This window comes from Cryptotermes secundus, unplaced genomic scaffold, assembly GCF_002891405.2.
Source record: "Cryptotermes secundus unplaced genomic scaffold, Csec_1.0 scaffold55, whole genome shotgun sequence".
Taxonomy (NCBI): Eukaryota; Metazoa; Arthropoda; class Insecta; order Blattodea; family Kalotermitidae; genus Cryptotermes; species Cryptotermes secundus.
Window position 1 is genome coordinate 1,714,767 of NW_019740654.1, and position 14,685 is coordinate 1,729,451.

Here is a 14,685-nt window from a genome sequence, read left to right on the forward strand (position 1 = left end):
TAATTTTTATTTAGAAAATTTTCGATAAAATATATATTTAGAAAACTGCATAATGAGAAGTTTCATAACTTGTACTCTTCTCCAAGTGTAATTAGAATGATCAAGTCAAGGGGTATGAGATGGACAGGGCATGTAGCATGAAGGGCCAGAGGAGAATGCATATAGGATATTGGTGGGAAAGCCAGAAGGAAAGAGACCACTGGGAAGACCAAGACGTGCTTGGGCGGACAATATTAAAGTGGATCTTGGAGAGATATGATGGGATGGTATGGATTTGATTGATCTGGCTTAGGATATGGACCAGTGGAGAGCTCTTGCGAACACGGTAATGAACCTTTGGGTTCCATAAAATGTTGGGAAGAATTGAGTAGCTGCAAAATTGGCGGCTCCTCAAGAATGGTTCAGCTCCGTGAGCGAGTGAAAATATATATTTAAAGAAACGCAACTGAAAAAGAAAATACACGATACACATGCATTGAAAACGAACTTCAATTTTACATTTATACAGTTATTGTAATTTTCGACATTATCCCTTGTCCTGTTTTTATGTAAAACACAACCAGCACCAACTCAAGGTAAAGCTGTATAAAACAAGAACAATATAAACCGTCTGTTATATTAAGACAAGCATTGAAACATTAAGAAACTTCAGACACGTGAGGCCTAGCACCTAGGGCCATGCACAATTTCATGGCTATTGTTGTAAAAATCAGAGTTCTGTCAGAATTAGTACTGTGGTCTGAACGACTCAGAGAAAGAACATTCTTGGCGCTACCGGGACTCGAACTCCGACCCTTCGGTCGTCCAGTCTATAGCCTGTCGCTATACAGACTGCGCTATCCCGGTTCCATAGAACAGGCTGTGAAACAAAATTAAATTAATGGAGACTGTTTTCTCATATTCGGCATTCTCCCATTCGTAATTTGGCGTTGCGTCCATCGCCAAATGAACAAAAGCTTAATTTTTTGGGTCAGTAGGTATAGATAGTCTGGAACCATGATTTGCATCATAGCATCGTCTTAAGAGCTTCAAAATTAATTTAAAATTAACGTAGAGAAAATATTGGTGCTGACCCCATAAAACCAAATTTCAATAAAAATCCAATCAAACGAAAGGCGTGGACCGTTATTTCCGAATTTCAATATCCGCCTTTACACCGTGTATTTTTTCACTTGACACATTAGCTTTCATTTCTATTAGGAAGACGGGAGTCTTTTTAATTATGTCGCTCGCCTCAGAAGACGGCGTCATGGGCTCGTTTATGCTGCGGATGCACACCAAATGTTTTAACAGAAGGATATACTACGAGCCAGATAGTAAACACGGACACAAAAAGATGCTAATTTTTATATGCACAAATATTACGTGTACATGTTAACGTCAGACGCTAGTTAGTGGTTCCTAAAGTGTGACTTCTGAATCGCAACTTGTAAACAAAACATATCGCACGGTTCGCTGCGAAAATGTGTATTTTGTCGGCATTTTTACCACAATTCTCTGTTAATACAAATATTTATATATATATGTATAAAATTGTAAATAGTTTATTTTATTTGGTTATGATAATAATGCGAGCCGGGGTAGTGCAGTCGGAACAGCGACTGACTACGGGCTGGACGACCGAGGGGTTGGAGTTCGGGTCCCTGTAGGGTCAGAATTTTCAGTTCTCCATATCGTTGAGACGTCAATAGGGCCCACCCACCCTCCTATCCAGTGGGTACCGGGGAGTCTTCCCCGGGGGTAAAGCGGCAGGGGCGTGAAGCTGACTACTCACTTCCAGCTAGTTCCAAGATCAAGAAAATATGGATCTATACATCCTCTCCTCCATACACCTTCATGGAGTAGTGCTTAATTAGTTAAGTACGGGGACAACTTTACCTTATGATAGTAATATTCCTTTACATAAGTGCATTAATAAAGCACCGCGTACTTCGAAGGACGCTTAGTTCAGTAACTGTGTGAAATATAAAAGCAAATATGTTGAACTCGTGCCTTTGCTTAATTAAGCACCATGTCATAAAGACGTACTTAACTTTGGCACTAGACATAGGTAATAGGTCAAGTTTTGGCCACTTTAACGTCAACTAAATATCTCTCAGTATTAACTGGATAAACGGCTTCGTGGGCCTCAGCCGGTTTTGACACTGTGCAGTAGAGAAGTACCATTTGCTTCTAATGGGAATCGAACCCTATTTTCTGCACCGACTAAGCTGTATAAAAATATTATTCTAAATGTATGAATGAAGTGTATGGTTATTAAAATTTGCCTGAAGACTGATATTAATATACAAAGACAGTTTTGTGCATGACGTCATAATCCAAAAAATGTGTAATTTGCAACTAAAAACTCGTATATCAGACTCAAAATGTATTGAACTTTTACTTCACAAATTAATCTTCCCAGAAATAATATGAATTATATAGTTGCTTTTGAATATCTTTAAGTAATTCGAATATAGGAACCGTGGTAGAGATGAAAACTGGATACAAAATTTTAATCTGAAAATATTAATCGAAGAAAACATTTGAAAGATTTAAAGATAGGTCAGAGGACGTTACTGAAATGGATCTTAAAGCAGCAGGTTCTGACGGTGAATAGTTCTACATGTGGGACATAATGCCACCTTATATCCCAGGAGATAGAAGTTTTCGTAACCATCGTTGTGATGATATGAATTCGTCAGTTCCTTTAGGAAACGCTGTGATAAATTGGTCAGTGGTCTTTTCGATGTTCGGATTGTATGTACCTAGATTATCTGACTGAATAGAAATTCTAATTCACTTGATTTCTCCTGGCGGTTCCTATGAAGAAGATGGTCTTGTGTGTTGTAACACCAAGTGGTTCAGAGAATGTCCAAAATTTCGGAGTAATATATCGCCCCCTCTTTCAGGGAAAAAGTAAGCCAAGCAAAAAGCCTCAGAAGTTGCAAACAGAGCTCAGTTTGTCAAACGCTTCCGATGGTTTTTATTTGGCTTACTCTTCCACCGTGAAGATGGAGGCGATAAGATCTTCGAAAATGTCGGTCTATCTCCAAACTACATGTCGTTGTAAGATAACTCCGAAGATCTGCTCTTTTTTAACTGGTTCTTCTCATTAGCTCTTGACATGCATCGAGACAGTGCTGTCACGTTGTATGTGTGACTATAGACGTGAATAGATTTATTGACCTCTTACAGGTCATAAATTCAATTCAGTTCAATTCTTTATTATTAATGTGCCGAGTCAACAGCCGCACGGTCAATTACAGACGGAGCACAGTGCAGAAGAATGAATTACATTCTAGACAAACTTATTAAAAGTCACATACAAATTACAAGAAATAATAATGAATAAAAGTAAAAGTAAAAGTAAACAAACAAATAGCTGATATGGAATGAAACATAAATATTTAATAAAAATACTAACAGTTATACTATATTTAAAATTTGTTTGGGTAGAACGTTCCTGGCTCCGAATACGTCAACATACAAATAACTATAACACTATTGCTATTTCCTCACATTACATTTTACTAAAGCACACAGTCTAGTGTTCTCAGTGTGTTATCAGATGTTTCCTGCCAACGGCTCCAACAATGGCTATTTCTCTGCCTCAGGCTCAAGGCTACCTTACAGAACTAACAACTGACTAAGCTTCAAACGTCCCGGTTATAACATCTCGGCACGGATCACATAGAAAACCGTTCTTCTGTTGTGTGTATGTATGTTGCAGCAGTTACGTAGCCACCGCTTAGCAATGGGTCTATAAGCCACAGTATATATGTGCAGGCTACTACTCCTACATTTCCAAGTATTTTACGAGCAGGATCATTCAATTCGACATTAAATTCATTCGTCTTCATGTAACCTATACTCCAGCTAGAAAAGGCATGGGTACTTCGCTGAAATGTACCCTTCTTCTTCCACATTCCCAGTCAATAAATAAATTGATCCATTTAACCATGTCCGTGTATGAATTGTAGCATCCAGAAAATATGATTATATAAAACAATAAACATGAAATATTCTTGTAAGATTTGAGGTTTTCACGGCGGTGACTATGAAGAAAGCAGTCTTCTGGCATGTGGCACCGTGTAGATGTGGTGTTAACCGATTACTTGTACCGGTTCTGACGGATTTTTCTTATTTTTCGTTCTACCCTGAAGATGGAGGCGATATGTTCCTCCGAAACGTCGGTTAACGCCACATCTACACAGTGCCACATCCCAGAAGACTTCTTGCTTCATGAAATATTCTTACCTCATACTCTCCAAAGCGAGCGATCCATAGCCCTTCATCGTCTCTTAAAGCCGTAAGCCGAAGGAACGTTGTCGAACTCTCTTTACGGTACGACGGTGCTTGCTTCAGGGTTGTGTCACATCTTACTACGGCAGCCAGTACCACATAAAGCACAGAAGACACTACCAAAGCTGACATCATCTTGAAATTGTGCATGTATTTCTAACAGCATGTAACTGTATAATACATCCACTTGCCAGGACGTATTACGATAAATTCGTCATTGAATGCTCCTTTCGTTTCTTTTTGTTAGACTGCTTTTGCTTGGGAATGGGTGTTCTACTCCGCCATTTGTATTACGTCATCGTAACGGAAGGATCTTGCAGCTGTTCTGACTTGTAAAGTGTCGAGCGTAGAGAAGGCTAGTGTTACGAAGCTTGCAAGGCGAGCCTTACTCATTGTCCTAGTTTATTTATGCCATTTTACGTATCTGTTTCCTTCTAATTTTTAAGGGATTAATTTACGACTCTGCCAATACGATAAGCATCAAATAGGAAGACGATGAATTGAAATAATGAATAGGAAATTATTTGGAGGGAAGCTGTCGTAGGCTAATAAAAAAATGTTCCCATGGACTGAGGAAAACTATGAAAATTTTAGTTACTGTAGGATTCTGACGATGGTGTATAACACACAGAGATATTGGGTTTTCGGAGTTTATCCATCGTCCTGGACCACTGGTCCAGTGATTGAGGCTAGCTCTTTCTAAGGGACCCAACAGAATAGGTGTTTTACCTCACCTGAGGACGGAAACAGATTCAGTTTCCGAAACATCGTGTTTTTTCTTAATTATCTTAAAAACCAGGACGATGGATAAAGTCCGAAAACCCAATATCTCTGTGTATGAATATTTTAGTCGGGATTACCTATATCGTAACCCTGAGTCGAAGCAAACATCTACAGAATTGGGTCAGGACGGTTATTGCTACGTGCCAGTTTTAGTGGTTTTACTCAGTCACTTTCTGTATGCCACGCGCGGCTTCGTTTCCAAATCATGAATCTTCATAATAGCCAACGCCGTGTGTTCTCCATATCGGGAGCGCTCCAAAACGAAACGAAATAAAACACAAATGTCACTGCTACTTCCAACCCTCTCAGTAATTCTGTATCGAATTCTGGAGCATATACGGATGTGGCTTCTCTCCTGAGTTGAGTTAATTGCGCGGGATATTGTTCTTTGGGACTGGCTTTGCTGTTTACTTTTCTTCGGATCGCGGTTTCGGAACGACGGCTGCCAGGCATGATTTATGCATATATTTCTTTCGTCCTTTTCGCGTAGTCATATTTAGGATAAGCCACGATATCTTTCACATCCATCAGTCAGAGTCATCTAGTCATCATATCATCTTTGTTTTCTTTGTGGTTTGTTTAGCGGTGCTATCTAAGTTCAGGAGCCGGGATAGCGCAGTCGGTATAGCGAGTGGCTACGCGCCAGTAACTTTGTAACTTTTGTACATCCCATCAAAGGTAAATGTCCAATAGGATATAATCTCCTCGAATTATTGACTGTCAATCAGCTACCCTGCCAGTCACGGTAGCCGAGCGGTCTAAGGCATGTACTGTCTTCGTTCGCTTGGAAACCGGGATCGTGGGTTCGAATCCCACTCAGGGCATCGATGTTTTATTATGTGTGTTTGCGTTTTTCTGTGTTTGTGTACAGGTAGAGGCCTTGCGACGAGCTGATCACCCGCCCAAAGAGTCCTACCGAATGTGTAAAATCTAGAAAAACCGAAGTGAACGGAGAAGTTCATGGAGGTAGGCCTAGACCCACTGGGGCTGTAGTGCCAAGGGGGAAAAAATCAGGTACCCTGATTCATTAATTAGGTTCTGCTATTAATTCACAAACTTGGAGCAGACAAATCATTTCGTCTTGCGAGCTAATTATCACTAGATCCCACAGATGTACCAAATTATGGTCTTTTGGATGTAGCATCGTGCAGTTCGATAGTGGGTACTAACGTTTCAGTGGAACCTGTTGCATTCACCTTACGGTCTTTAACAGTCTGTTGGCCAGTTCAGTTTTGTGGATGAAGGAGAAAGGAAATAGGCAGAAATAAAGGGATTCTTTACCGCAGTATAAGAACTTATTTCTTGGAAGGAACAAAATGACGCCATGGATCATTTTCCTTTGCAGACAGCCATCATGTGCAGAAATGTGACCGTACTTCAAGCAGTGTCATGATCAGGTAGACCTTATAGGGGAGTCGGAAATATTTCTGAATTATTTCGCGTTGTCGAGGAGCGAATTCTGATTAAACATTGTATTATATTGCTTCAGGCGTTCAGTTGCAGTCCTAGAAGATTAACGTATTTTAGGGTTTCGAGTTCCGAACATCATACAAAATGCGTCATATATTTGAATTATCGCTCAAAATAACAAAAAATGCTGATATTATTACTATTATTATTGTGTTTTTATTTCTACGATGTTTCTTATTCAAATTTACCTTGGTTTTAATCTCTGTTCTTCTGTTATGAAAACTGTTAAAGTTACTACTCGTTTATATCGGAAATTTCAGTGTTTGTTCTTCAAGCAAAAATCGCCCTTATGATAGTTGTACATCAGCTGCTAATGTTGTTGGAACTTTGATATATTTAAATCAAAAATTGTTAACCCGAATCTTACTTTATAGTATCTATGGCAAATTGTTATTTAATGGGAAAATTCTTGTCTGTATTTCGTAATCGGTACACTTGAACTGTTGAATGGTCACATAACTGGATTAATAATATAGTGAATTGAATAAATTAACTACATGTATTTACTCTAGGATTCTGACAGTGGTGTATAACACATAGAGATATTGAGTTTTCAGGCTTTATCCATCGTCCTAGTTTTAACATAACTAAGAAAAACACGACATTTTGGAAACTGGATCTGTTTCCGTCCTCAGGTGAGGGAAAATACCTATTCTGTTGGGTCCCTGTCACTGTCCAGTGATTGAGGCTAGCTCTTTCTAAGGGACCCAACAGAGTAGGTGTTTTCCCTCACCTGAGGACGGAAACAGATCCAGTTTCCAAAACGTCCTGTTTTTCTTAGTTATCTTAAAACCAGGACGATGGATAAAGTCCGAAAATCCAATATTTCTAAATTAACTACATGCTTATTAAATTGTTCTCAATTTAAAATGCTCTGGTTTCACTTTCTTTTTACACGTCATATGTTATTTATTACTGTCACAGTTTGGAAATAATATATAACTCTTTATACAAGTACCTTTTATGGAACACGCGGTAGCGTAGTTTGTTAAGGTACTAGGCTATAAAGCGAAACGTCGCAGGTTAAAGTCCCGATGATGTGGATTTTTTCAGTTTACCTGATCCTTCCAGCCGCACTATGGCCCTGGGGTCTACTCAACCTTTAACAGAAATTAGTACCAGGAATCTTCCTGGGGGTAAAAGGCGGCCGGTGCATAAAGCTGACGACCTCACTGTCCCTGTATGTTGATTTTCTAGAAAATGTGGGAGCCTCGACTTTTCACAAACCCTATGGGCCTCCACGGCCTATTACAGGGAAACCTTTACCTTTATAAGTTTGATGTATATATTTCGCGGTTTACTTGCCAACACACACTACAGTGCGGTGCGTTGTGTATTACAGAGCTCGAATATCGTATGTTGTAATTTGCAAACATATATCATAATTAGTGTTATTTGATATGTATTGTAAACGTATGGTATATGAATTGGCGTGAATTTGTGAACAGAACTGGAGTGTTGAATAAATGACTCATTTATGGCCATACAAAACAAACACATCATATGTAACCCTATTTGTTTCGGAAATATATTTCAGATACTGTATTTCAAGAAGATATTCACGTGCAGTTGTTTACTTAAATTCGTCAAATGATGAAGAAAAATGCGTGTAAAATGATATAGTACATTAGTAAATTATAAATGTCACTTAAGCCTATAATCCAGTTAGGAGGGTAGTTCTTTGCAATATTTTCAATTTAGTGTATTCATGTAACTAGTTTAACTAATTAAAATGTATGTAAATAAACCTACTGTAAAGCTCGTATAGTTTACTATTTTTCTGAGAAATTTCCTTTTTAGAATAATTTGAAGAGGGAGATGCTTTATCGCCATTGCTTTTCAAACTTATTCTATAATATGCCATGAGGAAGGCCCAGGAAAAATAAGGGAGTATAGAAATTAAATGGAATACATCAGCTCATGTTCTGTTTTGAGCTTCCTTTGCTACGTGCTTGGTTCTTCAACTCTGAAATTAATAGAAGTAATTCTTCTGAAAGTTCCAACTAGAGAACACAGTAAGATAGAATTCTTCACAGTAACCAGCGTAAAAAACCTTAAATCCAACAGCTTAGATCCTTAAATCCAACAGCTTTGGGAATGAAACATTACCTCTGTCTTCTTCATGACAGTTTTGTAACAATGCCTTCACATTAGATGAAGTTGTTTTTATTTAAAGCCTTCGATAATGAAGTTCTACATCAGACAGGCATAAGCAAGATTTTAAAAATATAATTACAGCATTTAATTAGCATTTCTTCTGCTATCCGGATTTTCATCTGAACAGATGAAGATAAAGCACAACACTTCCTGGACTAAATCGTCCCTGTGCTTAAATAATTAAGCACTACGTGTTAGAGGCATATGGGGACCTCGGCACTAGCTGGAGGCGAGTGGTCAGCTTCACGCCCCTGCCGCTTTACCCCCGGGATAGAGCCTCTGGTACCCACTGGATAGGAGTTTGTGTGGACTCCAGAGCCGATCTGGACGACGTGGTGAAGACAAAATTCTTGACCCTACTGGAACTTGAATTCAAACCCCTCAGTCGTCCAGCCCGTAGCCAGTCGCTATACCGACTGAGCTATCCCGGCTCCTCCATTTCCCTAAATGCAAATTCCTGTTTGCAGAAGAGAACTCTGTGAATGTATATTTACGTGCGCATCCTGTTTGTCCCTGCAATATGCACATGCATATAAATCAAAGGGTTAATTATAGATAACATGTAGCCTGTAATATCAGAATGGATTTGTTCTATTTTCATCCCTTCCCCACAGAGAGGTGCAGCCACTGTGCCCCCCTGCCCCCCCCCCACCTGTCAGTCTATCTGACACAGGAAGGGCAGTGTATAGGAGCAGGGCACATCTCTCATTTTGCCTTCCAAGTGCAAAGTGATGCAGTCTTCGCCAGGGGGCGCGTTGTTCGGTTCGTTGGGGAACCAAGCGGAATCGTTTACCATCTGAAATAATTCGCCTGAAAGAAAAACAATACACACACTTACACACACACATATATATAATTTCATAGTGTATAGAATAATGATATTATGTGGTATTTTAAGTTTCTGTGGCGCTGAATATGATTATTGTTGTCTAGTTTGCAGGAAATATACCAACGTTTCCGTGGAACTTGTTTCCTCTGATTTATATCCTGAAGACAGAGGCAGTATATTCCTCAGAGACTATGCTACCGTTATACATGGTGATTCTAAATTATAGCCGGGGTTTCTGTGGCTTATAATTTTCAAACCGGAGAAAACAAAACAGAAACGTCTTACGAAATGTGAAAGTGTAACTCAAAACATTTTATCTTTAAATTTATAAAATTTGAACTGCTTAAGGAAAATGAAGGTGTAACTCCAAAATCTCTAATTCCAGACTTTTATAAACTTTTTGAGTTATATTTTCATATTCTATAAGCAGTTTTATTTTTTGCGGTTTGAGAATTATATGTAACTGAAACCCCGACAATAACTTAGAATCACACTGTACTAGACTGCAGGTCCTGATGCCCCAAAGAACGTAAGAAAGAAAAATCTAATGAGAAATACGAGTAGACTGTACCCAGCACAGTTGTGGGCTTCCTGCTCCTGTCCGGGTAGAACACCCCAACAAACGCCTGATTCTTGAGCACTGCGTGTCTCAACACATCGACGTTGTCTTTGAGCACCTGACTCAACACACGTATCTTCTGCATCGTGTCTGGTATGGTCAGGTATCCCCCATCTTCTTCACAGGCCGCTCTGGCCTCAGGCCACTGCCAGTCTGATGTGTTCAGCTTCAGCCAGCCAATCTGTGTACATAATTACATTTGCTGGGTTTACATTGTCAGTGGGATTCGTTCAGCGCGAGCCAGTCTGTCAACACAGTTACACAACAGTAAGCCTGCATTGCCCATGGGACCAGTTCCCTTTGCAGAGAACTTACACGAACAAGAAGGGTTTTATCTTCTGGGATATATCGCAATATAGTCCGTTATATTGCAGAAAATAAAACTCGACATAACCACCGCTGTGAGAACCTCAAATCATATGGACCTGTTATTCGCAAGATGTTATCTTTCGGATGGTTTAAAACTATATAAATTTTATGATTTTAAATGGATCCATTATAAACTCTAGAGCATTTTGTTGAAACAGTGTTGTTTTTACTGATATGCTGGCTGGGATTCAGATATGACTTATTTATATTAATGTTAATTTTCCAGTTTAATTGCAGTATATTTCAATACCGCCACAAGACAAATGTTGTAGGCAGCATACTTTAGCGCCACAATAAGACACGTGTTGTAGGCAGCATACTTTAGCGCCACAATAAGACACGTGTTGTAGGCAGCATACTTTAGCGCCACAATAAGACAAGTGTTGTAGGCAGCATACTTTAGCGCCACAATAAGACACGTGTTGTAGGCAGCATACTTTAGCGCCCCAATAAGACACGTGTTGTAGGCAGCATACTTCAGCGCCACAAGACAAATGATGTAGGAAATGCTGAAAACCAAACTGAGATATCCGACAACGATTACCGATTTAACAGGAATTTTATTTTTATTTTGCTGTAATCTTATTAGTGTTTGCATTATTGTAAACAATTCAATATACGAGCATATTTGACTTAGTCTTACTTTTATTGTTTATTTCTCTCTCTCTCTCTCTCTCTTGCTGTCTCCTTACATTCATATCTTTCTGCTACAGCAATTTTATTCTTCATTCTTTCTCTCTCTCTTTTTTTTTAATTTATTTTTCTGTCTCAAGGTTTCCAGTCTTCTTTTGTACTATTTCTCTCTTTTCTTTCCTTCTTTCTGGCATGCTGGCTGGATTTAATTTCAGTTTCATAAAGCAATTGCTGATTAACAAGTACCCCTTCCTGCCTGTTGTGTCTGCGGCTGATTTAATAAAGGCCGTTCGAATAACGACCGCGTGTTCTGGAGCCCCACGCCAGACTTGCCGCGTATAAAGAGCTGGGGGCAGGCAGTGCTAGTCACTCCGTTGTGACGACAGAGCTATTGTAATGCAATAGGCTCTAGTAGAATATAATTTATGGAGATGTTTGCTTCACCTGCTTCTGAGCTTCAGAGCTTGTCACCGCGGACAATTTTCCCAGTCATCCGAATTGTATTCATCGTCACTGAATATTATCATAGTTATTTTTGGTTAATCTTAAATTTCTCCTGTGTAATTAATTTCTATATAAATTTCTTCGCCACTTCCGTCTTCTGCTTTGGTAATACAGTAAATAATTTATGCCGTGTAGTCTACCAGACTACGCGGCATCACCTCCAGTGGATAAGTAGGAGGGATACAGAGAGATCTGTTGCCTTGATTTTTAGGACCAGATTACAAAACATCAAATCACTGAAGACCGAAACATTAATAAGTGACGTGACAACTTATTTTGTCGTTAATACTGATATAATTTACCTGATACTCTCGCTGATACATATCTAGGTATGAGAATATTCAAACGTGTAGAATTTTATTTCATATATTGTATCTTGTTCCATCTTGTTCTCTTGTCGCCACGGCAAGGCGCGTCCTCAGGTTGCGGATGGAGGACATGGCCTCCGAGTGTGGAAGGTAGCTGCGAATATATTGAATAAGCAGTCGCGGACACCCAACAAGGGGTGGACCTCCAGTTTAGGGTTTGGAGTGGGGCCAATAACTCCTCACCTTAAAATAAGCTTGTTACGAAGTTTCGCAAAGGGTCTGGGTTCCTTAGATAAATGATCTAAACTAATGAATTTGATCATTTGATTTGGTAGTGGAACGTACGAAGTTTGTATAGGGCATATTCTCTCGTGGAAGTTGCGAAGGAAATATCAAAATATAAGTCAGATTTAGCGGGAGTACAGGAGGTCAAATGGGACAGAGGTGGCACGGAACAAGCAAACTCAACCAACCTGGCCCTCCCGGTTGGGGGAATCTCGAATCTGAGACAGTGAAATATGGTCATGAGTCCCACGGGACTCGGACCCAAGGCCCACAGCAATTGTAAACGACAGACCCATCCTATCGTCAGAGAGAATGTTATGTAAGGACCGTAACTGCAAGTGTGTGTGTGTGTGTGTGTGTGTGTGTAACGGTGAACTGTAAAGCAGATATGTAAGATTTGAGGTTTTCACGGTGGTGACTATGAAGAACCAATCAGTCGACGAAACCACTAATTAAATACATCGTTACAGAGTTGTATCTATTAGAATATTCAGTTAATTATCTGTTAATGTGCCAAAGATTTTAACCAGGTATGCACCGAGAACAAGCCCAGAAATGTACCACCACACGAATATGCTCTAATAAAATTATATAAAAATATTGTGAACGTATACCTAACCCAGAAGAAGTATCTGGGATTGTCCATCCGCCATTTACTCAAAAGAGTTAAACAAAAAATATTTTCACAACATGAAAATTTTGCAAATTAATCCTATGCTTTCATTTTTATTGATTTAGTTTGTTGGTTAGTTTTATTGCATTCTATTTCCACTTACTTTTATATTTTAGTTTAAGGTCTGTACATGTTTTATCATAATTTTAATTATATATTTGCTCGTTATCTCTCACTGACAAAGCCTGAACCCGTGCATTTGTACAGCTGTAGTTATGCTCACATAGGTTGTCCACTGTTTTATATTAGCTCTTTCTAACACTCAGAATTACTTGGTTTTTATTCTTTTTACCATCATCCGGTATTCTAGATATTATAAATTACGATGTTTCGGAATCAGGATCTGTTTCCGTCCTCAGGTGAGGGGGGGAAAACACCTACTCTGTTGGGTCACTAAGAAAAAGCTAGGATTACTGGTTAGTTCTTTCTAATGGACTGAAATGACCAGGCGTTTCCTCCTCACCTGACGACGGAAACAAATCCAGTTTCCGAAGCATCGTAATTTATAATATCTAGAATACCGGATGATAGTAAAAGTCTAAAAACCAAATAATTCTGAGTGTTACACACCATCGTCACAACCGTTTAGAATCTTTCTAACGTGTCTCCCACTCCGTCATCTGAGGATGGAAACAGGTCCAGTGTCCGAAACATTGTGTTCTGTAGAATACCGGACGATTGACAAAGTCCAGAAACCCAGTAACAGCAAATGTACATAGATGTTATGACAAGAGTGAACTTACCCCAGGATAAAATCTGTATCCTTTGTGATATTTCTCATGCTCCGTGATATCGTGTGCAATGAACCCTGATCGAAGAAAGCGCCTCATGACGTCACTTCTCTCCTCAGCCGTCATAAACTTCTCTTGTTCATCCCTTGTGTTCTGATTATAGTCAGGTGTTTCGTTTCGCTTTACTTCTGCTTCTTCAGGCAGCGGATCTTCGTAAGATGGCTCTGTTTCTTCCGAAATGTCGTTGCTAGACAACGTTGGTTTTGCTTCTGTTCGATCCCCACCAACAAAAGTGTGGTCTGGTATAGTGGCAATATCTTGAGCGGAATCATTGACCACCATATCGTCTGTTAATATTTTGCTCTTATCGATTTTGTTACTGGTTGTCGATAAACTCTGGCCGAATGCTTCATTTTCGGGTTCACGGATGCTCGTTTCATCAGGGTATTTTGTGAACGTATGCTTTACTTTTATTGTCCAAATACCATCATCGTGGTTGTCTTTCCTGGTGTCGAAATGTCTGTGCTCAATTATCATCTACAAGAGATTCAATACGTTATTCATCATACATTTGAAAAAAAAAGTAGCTTACAGGAAAATATTTCAGCACAGTCTACAAAACTTCTGTACACAGTTGTAGCCAACTACACACAGTATACAATTGCACTAAACTTCGAACAATATATGTTGTTGAAAAAAGCAGTCTTCTGGGATGTGGTACCTTGTAGATGTGGTGTTAACCGACGTTTCGGAGGAACGTATCGCCAGATCTACAAGGTCACACAGTCCATGACCGACTCACATAGCAACCCCCCCAGCTTAAGGGTTAATGCCCTCCCATTAACCTTGCCTTTCTCCCCCGACACAATATCCTATACCTGCTCTAACCTTGCTCCTGTCCCAGATCCTTTCCCTCTCCCTCTCCACTGATTTCCCATGTAGACTTGTCCCCTTCCTTCCCTGCTCTCATATAGCTGAGTTTATTTCCAACATTAGTCTGCTTGAACCTGTTCTCACTGTATCTTCACTTGCGGATATTC

The 14,685-nt window shown here is 39.5% G+C and overlaps 2 protein-coding genes and 1 long non-coding RNA gene across 3 annotated transcripts in view; 1 reads left to right on the top strand and 2 right to left on the bottom strand.

Annotated features, from left to right (window-relative positions):
* The window catches only part of LOC111872320, a 10,783-nt gene extending 6,225 nt beyond the window's left edge, over positions 1 to 4,558 (bottom strand). Inside the window, exon 1 of the mRNA XM_023866066.2 lies at positions 4,240 to 4,558. Coding sequence (XP_023721834.1) covers positions 4,240 to 4,434 — 195 coding nt within the window. The 5' untranslated portion in view covers positions 4,435 to 4,558. The remainder of the gene's footprint in view (positions 1 to 4,239) is intronic.
* Positions 1 to 14,685, top strand: part of LOC117282944 — a 310,877-nt gene that overhangs the window by 36,851 nt on the left and 259,341 nt on the right. The gene's annotated exons all lie outside the window — the stretch shown is intronic.
* On the bottom strand, positions 9,055 to 14,199 carry LOC111872354 (aggrecan core protein). The gene is made up of 3 exons (XM_033754644.1): positions 13,658 to 14,199; positions 10,095 to 10,323; positions 9,055 to 9,504 (listed from the first exon to the last, which is right to left on the bottom strand). The coding sequence occupies exons 1-3, from the start codon at positions 14,180 to 14,182 to the stop codon at positions 9,350 to 9,352; spliced, it is 909 nt and encodes a 302-aa protein (XP_033610535.1). The 5' UTR covers positions 14,183 to 14,199; the 3' UTR covers positions 9,055 to 9,349.